We start from the raw sequence: 10,793 nt of genomic DNA on the forward strand, positions 1-10,793 counted from the left end.
AAAAGGGGCCACCATGGGGGGATTCCAATATCTGCATGTTGGAATCAGGCCAAGGCATGAGGGGAAAGGTTTATACAAACCTGATAGCCTCTGAATGTGCAAATATTTTCTAGACTTGGGCAAGTTAGTATGGTGAGAATTCCTGAAATGCTTTGGAGTCCTCCAAGCATTCAATCATCCTCTTTGTGGGTATCTTCCTACCAGGGTAGAGATTATACAAATGTTATCTGGGGACCAGGATACCTAATTTCACTAGGAGAAGGCTCTCTATAACAATGTATTGTGAAAACTGTCACATCTTGCTCTAGACTAGAAGAGGATACCTGGCAAACTGAATTTGTCTAGGATGTCTTAGTTGGTGACAGCATCCACAGACAAAGGACTCTTCTGTCTCTTCCCCTCTGTATAAAGATCTATGGGATTGGCCAGGTGTGGTGGCTCACGCCTGTAATCCCAGCACTTTGGGAGGCGAAGGCAGTGCATTGCTTGAGCCCAGAAGGTAGAGACCAGCCTGGGCAATATGGCAAAACCTCATCTCTACCAAAAAATACAAAAAAATTAGCTGGGTGTGGTGGCGTGCACCTGTAATCCTAGCTACTTGGGAGTCTGAGGTGGGAGGATCACCTGAGCCCAGGAGGTTGAGGTGGATCACCTGAGCCCAGGAGGTTGAGGTTGCAGTGATCCCTGTTTGTGCCACTGCACTCCAGCCTGGGTGACAAAGTAAGAAACCTGTCTCAAAAAAAAAAAAAAAAACAAGAAAGAAAGAAAAAGATCTATGAGTCAGACTTTAGAGCAAAGTTAAGGGAGTTGATAGTGAAGAAAAAGCAAATGTAGATCTCTCCTTCAGTATTCATGGCAGTTTGGGTCATTAAACAAAGATTATCTCCAAATTGAACTTGAAATTGCCACAGTGTTGGGCCAGGCATGGTGGCTCATGCCTGTAATCCCAGCACTTTGGGAGGCCGAGGCGGGTGGATCACCTGAGGTCAGGAGTTTGAGACCAGCCTGGCCATCATGGTGAAACCCCATCTCTACTAAAAATACAAAAAATAACTGGGTGTGGTGGCATGCACCTGTAATCCCAGCTACTCGGGAGGCTGAGACAGGAGAATCGCTTGAAACCAGGAGGTGGCGGTTGCAGTGAGCCGAGATCGAACCACTGTACTCCAGGCTGGATGACAGAGTAAGACTCCATCTCAAAAAAAAAAAAAAAAAAAAAAAAAAAAAGAAATTGCCACAATGTTTCCACAAAATCCCTTAGTCACTAGAGGAGATTGCTCTAATTGCACTACACAGACTATCTCTAGGATGATTTTTTTTTTTCTTTTCTGTAGGGACGGGGTCTCTGTTGCCCAGGCTGGTCTTGAACTCCTGGCCTCAAGCCATTCTCTCTCCTCAGCCTTCCAAATTGTTGACAGGTGTGAGCCACCGTGCCTGTCCTAGGATAATATTGTTATTGCTTTCTAGTTTTCCCTCTGCAAACAACTTTTATGACATCCCACTGTTCCTTTGCATCTTCATTAGCCAGTAGCCAGGTAAAAGGCAGATCATTTTGTTTTACTACCGTAATGTAGCTGTTGTGGCAAAAGATTTTTTAAAGTTTAAATCCATTTATATTTTTTGAATATTTCAGTTGCTATTCTTGTCTCTTTGAAAGAATGACTTTGAGCTGGCAACTTAGTAACCAGAAAGATGCAGACCAGAAATGAATCCATACAACTAGAGCCATCAGGCAAAGCAGGAATTAGTCACTTGGTGTTAAGAAACCCCACAATTGTGTATATTGTTTTTGATGTGGAGGGGTGTGTGTGTGTGTAAGGTTTATACTTTGAAAGAGTTCTCAAAGAACTCTTTGCCTAATAAAGGGTAGGCTCTGCCAATGTGCATCAGTCAGATTTCTTTATTCTCGCAGGATTTCCAGCCTTATGTATGTACCTGATTACAGTGGCTCCTAACCATTTGTTCTTTAAATTATAAATGGCATTTAAAAGTAATCTTGGGTTGGTTTTAATGACAGGTTACATGTCCTTAAATTCTGGGGCATCCCTTGTTTTAAAACAGGTCATTTGAAATTCATATGAAATGCTTATAAGTGGAACATTGTTTTATGTCATCACCTCTATTAGATACCCAAGCTCCAGTGGTTCCATACTGGCGCCTGCCTGGTTTAGGCATTATCATCTACCTGCTGAAACAGAGTGCTAATGATTTCTTCAGCTATTATGACAGTCATCGACAGAGTGTCAGCAAGCTACAAAATGTAGAGCAGCTTCCCCCAGATGAGATAAAAGAGGTACGAATCTTATAATGAGCTGGGGGGACTTGAGAAATCATTGCTGTTACTAGGCCAGGGTACTGGCCTCAGACTGAGTAAAGACAACGTATACAGTATGACTGAAGGAATTGGAATGATTCTTCTGTGTGATTTGAAGAAGACTCCTTCACCGTAGCACTAGCCTTACAAGCATAGAAACTCTTGACTGAAAAACAATGAAGTGTAGCACCTGTTCAAGAAAATAGAAAGGCAGCTGGCCTTTGAATGAAGAGTTTTGGGTCATTTATACTCTAAAATCTGTGCTGAGAAAGGCTTCTGTTGCAGATTTTTTTTTTAATAGAACTTGGGTAAATGTCTCTGTGCCTTCAGCATCTTCAATATCTGTTTAGCAAATCTTTCAAACAAATGGGATAGCATATGAGACTTGACTGCCTTCCCTCAGTGACCCAGAAGCATTCCCTCTACTTACTGTATTAATAACTAAAGGTGCTGCATTACCAGGATTGCTACTAAGTAGCTTGCTGCCTTTTCCATTTGGCACAGCTGAATGTAAGGCATCTCTTGGCCAGTTCCTAAGGCAGTGCTGAAGCTTCCTGGTGTCCTGTGGCAGCCTGAATTTTGAGCCACTTTGTCATTCCTGGTTTGCACCAAGTTTTCTAAAAACTTCCATGTTACTCTTATGAGTAGTCCATGCCTACTCCCTCTTGCCACTTTTCTGGTAAGCTCAGGGGACATTTATTGAGTGTCTACAACATGCCAGGCCCTGAACTACATGTTCTACCTAACACCTGGGCAGATATTGTTTCTATTCTCATTTCTCATGTGAGGAAACTGAGGCACAGAAGACTTGCATAACTTACCCAAAGGCATGTAGCTGGCAGGAACAGGGTGAGGCAGGAGTCAATGACTGGGTTTAGGTAACCCCTGAAATTTTGGGTTCATGCCTGGCAGTCCTTCCTGTAATGTGTAGCTAATCAGTGATGTTTGTACTTGCAAGAGGAATTGCATCATCATCATGAAGCGTGTGGCCTTCCATCAGCCTCACTTCAGTACGCCTTCTGTGGAACCCAGCATCAGAACATTAGCTGGAACAACTGTGCTTGTGTGTGTGCCACATTGAGAAGTGGTCATGGGAGCTTTGGTTGATGATCATATTTTAGTTATGCTCTAGGTATCTACCTTGTATTTTTTGCAGAAGATACCTGACAACTGTTAGAAATTCTCCATGGGATTGTTATAGCTACTGTTTGAAAAACCTATCATTTTGTCTTGGTTTGTTTTAATGTGACAGGAAATTCAGGGTTTCGTCAGCAACCCTGACTGTGTTTCAGGGACAGACTTTTTCAAAAGGCAGTAGATAAATGTTCATTTGTGAATTTGCTTCTTTGGCTGTAATTTTTAAAAATTGCTAGCTTCTTAGATAAAAACTCTTATCTGCAAGGGTGTTTAAATTTGAGTGTTTTTCATAGCATTTACCATGGTGACCTGCTGATAGTAGTTTTGCATTAAAAATTTCGTTCCAGTTGATGTCATTCTAATACCACATTTGTTTCTTCTAGTTGTGTCAGTCTGTGATGCCTGCTGGTGTTGATAAAATCTCCACTGCCCAGAAATATGTTCTAGCAAGACGGCGCTTGGTGAAGGTGATCAACAATCGAGCTAAACTGCTTTCCCTTTGTTCTTGTATCCTTTATGAAATCATGCACTTGAATGATGACCTTGAAATATAGGAACTGTTCACTTATTCTCATATTCTTTGGGCACCAAAACCAGGTGGAAGGAGATAAACTTAATTTTTTCCCAGTAAATGCCTAATGTATTTCCAAATCATAGTTTTTGTTCTTATCTTTTAGAGTAGCTGGTAATACTGATAAAATACATGGGCACTTTCTGTCAGGGAAGAAGGTAGGGACATGAGACTGCTGGCACAGGACCCCAAGGTCCCCACCTCTTTCCTCAGCACACCTTGCTGCTTCCTCTTGAGGAGCCTTCAGTGAGACCCTGTCTGTTAGACTGAGGCTGTGGGTACCTCATTAAGTGAGTGCAGTCTGTCCTTTTTTCTCCTCCTCCGAAACTGGTGTGTAAAAAATATTTGATGAGATTATGTTCCTTTAATCTGAGCTCTGGTATAGTTATCATAGAGACCTGCCTATTTATTCTTTGGCGCCATCTGGAGTACTACTTGTTACATTGCATGGCCACGGATTCTCAAGATTCCTTATTTGCCTCGAGAACCTTGTTTAAAAGCAGAAGACTGCAAGGTAAACTTTCTGCTAAAAATTAATGAACCATAAATACCTATTTGTGCCTTGAAAAGCTAGTAACAGTTTTTTTATTTTTGTTTCCAGATTACTTAGAGTGAATTGGGTGAATCAAGAGCTGCTTAGTCACTAGACGTAGCTATTTCTTGCATTTTACTTTCTGTTCACGGGACATTGTGCTGAGCATAAGAATATTCTAGAGCCTGCTCATCAGCTGTTCCTTAGCTTCTTGCTGCAGTTAGGGGCCGATCCAGCTCTAGAAGAATGGAGTAGGTCTGCTATTATGCTGATTCTTATTGCTGGAGTGGGCCTCTGTGACTGATGGCCATATATTGGATCCCTTAGGTGGAAGGAAATAGAGAAAAGCTGAGAACCCTGGTCTGGTCCAGTGAAATGCTTTCTAGGGGCTTCCATTTGCTAAAAGTTGAAAATTGAGTTCCCAATCTTGAGCCGTGTGTTTCATGGTGCTATTGTTATTGTTCATTGTCATCAGGTTCCTCCACTGTGTGGTAGACAGGTACTTGCACAGCCGGTATGACTCTGTTTTTTTTATCTCTAGATTCCTTCGCCTCAGAAACCAATCTAGATTTTAGAAGTGGGCTGGCTATAGTGAGCCAACATGATTTAGACCAGGTAAGGTTCTATTCTCATATTCTTTTATTTTTCTTTATTAAAGTAAAAGGGCTGGGTGTGATGGTACACATCTGTAATCCCAGCATTTTGAGAGGCCAAGACGGGAGGATTGCTTGAGCCCAGGAGTTTGAGAGCAGCCTGTGCAACATAGTGAGACCCCGTCTCTTAAAAAAAAAAAATTGGCATACTGTGGGGGCATGCACCTGTAGTCACAGCTACCTGGGAGGCTGGGGTGGGAGAATCACCTGAGCCTGGGAGACTGAGGCTGCAGTGAGCTGTGATTGCACCACTGCACTCCAGCCTGGGCAACAGAGCAAGACCTTGTCTCCAATAAATGAATGAAAGAGTGAAGCAAGACCTTGTCTCCAATAAATAAATAAATAAATAAATAAATAAATGTAAGTAAGTAAGTAAAAAGGAAAGCCTGGTATGTTAATAAGATTATGATTTTCAGGGTTGCTTACAGACACCTGGTTTGAACTCTTGCTTGACCATTTTAACAGCTATATGACTTTGAACAACTTACTTAACTTCCGAGCCTCAATTGCTTCATCTAAGAAATAGGAGGATTCAACCTCAGAGGGTTTTGTCAGAATTAAGTGAGGTTTCATGTATGTGAGGCTGCTAGTGTTGTACCTAGAACATGGTAAGCATTCCGTGATTGGTAGGCATTATGATCTGGAAACTCCTGATGTCTTCTGATTAGCTTTGTAGAACTTTTTAGGTACAAAGTATCACTCAGCACTTATTTTTCAGGAAATAATTTAATGGTGAGATTGAGAGCAGCCAATACAAATCCCGCCGTCGTAGACCATAGTACACAACACTGTGCTCTTACTAACCTGTTGATCAGTAGTGTTAGAATGAATGAAGAGTATGCCAAAAACAATTACAATGAAAACCTCATATTAAACTAATAGCGAAGTTATGTTTCTAACAAAGCAGGTATCAGGGTGTGTGATGTTAGGGAAAATCAATTACAGCTAGATCCTCTACTAGCCATCTGAATGTCCTTAGCCATGATTTGATAAAGCCTCTGCTCCTCCCAAATCCCTCTTTTTGCTATTTTTCTTAAAACAAGGTTGGGAATGAAAGGTGCAGTTACAGCAGCCTCCAAAGCACAGCTTGCTGGATATCATGGATACCACGCTCCCATCCCAATCCAGACTACATTCGCCCCTTAGTGACTTTATAAAAGGAATTTGTTTTGTGGCTAGGCTTGTTTAGGAGAACTAGTGTTAATTGAGGCCATGTGCAAAATTAGCCAAAGAAGATTAATCAGAAGTTTGTTTGTTTGTTTTGTCTGAGAGACAAGGTCTCACTGCATTACCCAGGCTGGCGTGCAGTGGTGTGACCACAGTTCACTGCAGCCTCAACCCCCTGGGCTCAAGTGATTCTCCCGCCTCAGCATCCTGAGTAGCTAGGACAACAAAAATAAATATATTTTGAAGTAATAACTGTTACTATTTCACTTAGACTGCTTTGTGAAAAAGCTAGAAAATGCAGGATTAATAAATCATCTCACACCCTGTGTTGTGATTTTAATGCAAAACTGAAAACAGGTAGATTGATCTAATATTGTACTTAATTTTAGTCTTTTAGTATAACATCAAAAAGATCCATCTGAAACTACATATGCATTCTAGAATATATATGAATTCTAAAGCATATAACAGGTGTATCCCCGCATTAATATTTTTTGAAAACAAAAGCATGCAAGTGGGTTTTTAAAAATTGCAAAATGAAGTAAAAAGTAAAAGCTTCTTTCCCACCTACCCTCCTGTCCTCCCTCCCTCCCTTCCTTCCCTGCATTCTCCTTCCCTCCCTCCCCCTCCCCAGTCTTACTGACTTGTATGGCCCTTCAGGAAATGTTTTTGTGTGTATGTTAGTATATCAGCATCAGCATCAACATTCATTGCTATTTAAAGCAGGTTTTTAAATTTATACAAGAAAAGAAAGCAGGAAAAACATGAGAATTAAACCAAAAAATTCTAAGGTAGAAAATGTGAATGTTTAGTTAATTTAGTAACACATTACAAAAATTCAAAAGTATTTACATTGAAAGAACCACATTACAAAAATTCTAAAGTGTTTTAAATTGGAAGACTTAGAATAAAAGAAATATTTGAGACAACAATTTTAACAAAATGTCTTTTGTGTCACCGCTAGCTTCAGGCTGATGCAATCAACGCTTTTGGAGAATCACTACAAAAGAAACTTCTGGACATTGAAGGATTATATTCAAAAGTTCGATCTCGATATAGTTTCATACAGGCTCTTGTCAGACGTATCCGTGGCCTCTTGAGGATATCAAGGAACTGAGAGCCCGTGCTTATGCTCTTCTATGAGAGAGATGAATTGGGGAGAACTGTCTCCATTTTATGGATTAGTTTCTTTCTAAATTATGACCAAAAATATTTTGCTATTTCTTTCTTTGTATATGGACATCTTTTCTGTAAACTTCTTCCCCTAGTTCCATCCTCACTAGTAAAAAATAAATACTTTTTAAAAAAACAAAACAAATGTATGGTTAATCTTTTGATCTTTTATCTTTTGATCAGCATTATCAGGAATCTAACAAATAAACCGTCAACAGTGGTGATTTTCCCATAGAGATATTATTCTGAATGCCAGATTAAAGGCATAGTCTGAAAATTCTAATTTTTTCACCCTTTGTAGCTACATTACACTATTAACAATATTCAGGGTTACTAAAATATAGCCATGCTCTTATAGAATAGTGTACTCAATACTGTGAAAATGTCTGAAAAAGTCAAGCTTTTTCCTAAAATTATTTAGGTTTTCCTTTTTTTTGTTTTTTTCTTTTCTGCACGTAAGTTGACAATACAATTGTCCCTTGGTATCTGGTGAGTACTGATTCTAGGGCTCCCACGGATACCAAAACCTATGTTTTGGCATGCATGTTCCTTATATAAAATGGCATTGTGTTTGCATATAATATAGATACATCTTCTTGTATACTTTAAATCATTTCTAGATTACTTACAATACCTAATATAATATGAATTCTATATAAATAGTGGTTAATACTATGTTTTTAAATTTGTATTATTTTTTTACTGTTACACTGGTTTTTTTCCCCCCAAATATTTGTGATCTGTGGTTGGTTGAATCTGCAGATGTTGAACATGGGGATATGGAGAGCTGACTCTACGGTAATTTGTGTTTGTTCCTTAGAAATGATTGTGAAATTTCTCAAATTAATCATCTGCCAATATTTCTCATATAATTAATACGATGGCTGTCACTAGGACAAAACATTTACATGATCACCACTCTATTTCTTACCCAGTTGTTTTCATGTTCAAGTAACTACATCATCCAAAACTGCAAATTTCCTTTTCCAGACAGCAATTACTTCAGCCTAATACATAGGAGAGACTGCTGAGAGGAGAAAGTCTTTACTTTCATGTAGTAACAGAATAAACGCTATAACACTATAGAATAAAATTGATAATTATTCTATAGTGTCATAGTGTTTTTTTGTTTTGTTTTGTTTTTTGTTTTGTTTTTGAGAAAGAGTCTTGCTCTGTCACCAGGGTGGAGTACAGTGGCATGATCTCGATTCAGTGCAACCTCTGCCTTCCAGGTTCAAGCGATTCTTCTGCCTCAGCCTCCCGAGTAGCTGGGACTCCAGGTGTGCGCCACCACACCCAGCTAATTTTTGTATTTTTAGTAGAGACGGGGTTTCACCATGTTGGCCAGGATGGTCTCAATCTCCTGACCTTGTGATTCGCTCACCTCGGCCTCCCAAAGTGCTGGGATTACAGGCGTGAGTCTCCGTGCCCAGCCTAGTGTTGTTGTTGTTGTTTTTAAATGCTTACAATAAAACTTCTGTGGCTTCCAAGCATTGGTTTTTGGGGTTTGTGGTTTTTTTTTTTTTTTTTTTTTTTTTTTTTTTTTTTGGTGATAGGGTCTTACTCTGTCACCCAGGCTGGAGTGCAGTGGCATGATCATGGCTCACTGCAACCTCCACCTCCCGGGCTCAAGTGACTTTCCTGCCTCCGCCTCCCAAGTAGCTAGATTACAGGTGTGTGCTACCATGCCCAGCTAATGTATTTTTAGTAGAGACGGGGTTTCACCATGTTGGCCAGGCTGGTCTCGAACTCCTGGCCTCAAGGGATCTGCCTGCCTCAGCCTCCCAAAGTGCTGGGATTACAGGCATGAGCCACTGCACCTGGCCTTCAAGCATCTTTAAAACAGCTTTATCTTAGAGGAAGTTATGCTGTCAGGTTTAAAAAAAGAAAAATATAAAGGCTTTGTCAAGTGTTATATTTTGTAATTAATTTACCGCCCCCCAGATATAAACATTAGCTGGAAAACATTCTGTTAATAAATAAAAGTCCTGGATGTGAAAGAATAAATAAATGGATCCAAAATGTAGTTATAGTGCATAGTGCTCCACTGGTCAGGTATATGGTTATCTCTGTCATCTGGAGCACAGGCATGAACCTAGAAATGATTAGCAAAGAGCCTAGGCGTGAAATCAAAGCATTCTATAAACTTCTGAAGTATGAAGCCTTCTTAACAGACAAGACATATAGCTAAATTTTGAACTGGGATTTTAGGAGTGAGGAGGTGGTTCTTGCCTGTGTTTTATGTGAGTGAGAGCAAGTGAGTGTGTGTGTAGGCAGGGGAACTCTGCTTCTTGTCAGTGACTTCCTCAGATTCCTCTATCCCTCCGCCTCCCCGACTACTGCTGCTGCAGTGGCTGCTCCCTGGGTTGTAGGAAGTGAGTGATAATGATGACGTCGGGGTGGAGAGTGACAAGCAACAACAGATTACAATCTGCGGCTGACAAATGGGCCCATCATAATGCACTGGAATGAAATCGTAGGGACCACATCAAAGGCAGCCTCCAGTTTGTGGGACTCAGTCCCAACACTCCAAGGAGAGAAGGCCATAGAGTATATCCAGCATATGCGAAGGGAAAAACCACACGCCAGTGAGATACTGATGACCTCAGCGGCGGGATGCTCTTCTGAAGCAGGAAGTCCGTGCACCGAAGGGGAGGTCAAGTGCCCAGCCACAGGCCAACTATCCCTCCTCAGACAGCATCCTCTACACCAATGCCAAGGGCAGCACCACCTCTGCCTTTGATGGGGGCTCCGACTGCAGCTCAGAGTTGGAGCCTGAAGAGGCCTGAAGTAGGAAGAAACTCCAGATGGAGGCCAGCTGAGTTACTCAGGGCAGGCCAGCAATAAACACTGTCTCCATCATCCTCCTTTCCATTTCCTCAGAACCATTTGAGAGACTATTTTTCTCTTTCTCCCTTAAAAATTGTTTTTTAAATTTTTATGTAAAAGCTCTTGGGGCCTGGCACAGTGGCTCACGCCTGTAATCCCAGCACTTTGGGAGGCTGAGGCGGGCAGATCAGTTGAAGTCAGGAGTTCGAGACCAGCCTGGCCAACATGGTGAAACCCTGTCTCTACTAAAATTACAAAAATTAGCCTGGCGTGGTGGTGCATGCCTGTAATCCTGGCTACTCGGGAGGCTGAGGCAGGATAATTGCTTGAGCCCAGGATATGGAGGTTGCAGTGAGCCTAGATGGCACCACTGCACTCCAGCCTGGGCAACAGAGCAAGAGTCTGTCCCACTCCCTA

At 41.1% G+C, this 10,793-nt stretch overlaps 1 protein-coding gene and 1 pseudogene across 4 annotated transcripts in view; both read left to right on the plus strand.

Annotated features, from left to right (window-relative positions):
• The window catches only part of NUP205 (nucleoporin 205), a 94,842-nt gene extending 87,150 nt beyond the window's left edge, over positions 1–7,692 (plus strand). For 3 of the 4 annotated variants that reach the window (XM_527899.9, XM_016958192.4, XM_016958190.4), the window contains exons 39-43: positions 2,127–2,293; positions 3,835–3,958; positions 4,408–4,536; positions 5,096–5,169; positions 7,339–7,692. In XM_527899.9, the coding sequence (XP_527899.5) occupies positions 2,127–2,293; positions 3,835–3,958; positions 4,408–4,536; positions 5,096–5,169; positions 7,339–7,491 (647 nt within the window). In that variant the 3' untranslated portion in view covers positions 7,492–7,692. Of the gene's footprint in view, positions 1–2,061; positions 2,097–2,126; positions 2,294–3,834; positions 3,959–4,407; positions 4,537–5,095; positions 5,170–7,338 lie in introns of those variants that run through there. The other variant, XM_016958191.4, reaches the window with a different exon arrangement.
• Positions 7,693–9,849: 2,157 nt separating this feature from the next.
• On the plus strand, positions 9,850–10,460 carry LOC134810573 (protein max-like; annotated as a pseudogene).
• Positions 10,461–10,793: the final 333 nt, after the last annotated feature.

The sequence above is a fragment of the Pan troglodytes genome, chromosome 6 (assembly GCF_028858775.2).
Source record: "Pan troglodytes isolate AG18354 chromosome 6, NHGRI_mPanTro3-v2.0_pri, whole genome shotgun sequence".
NCBI lineage: Eukaryota > Metazoa > Chordata > Mammalia > Primates > Hominidae > Pan > Pan troglodytes.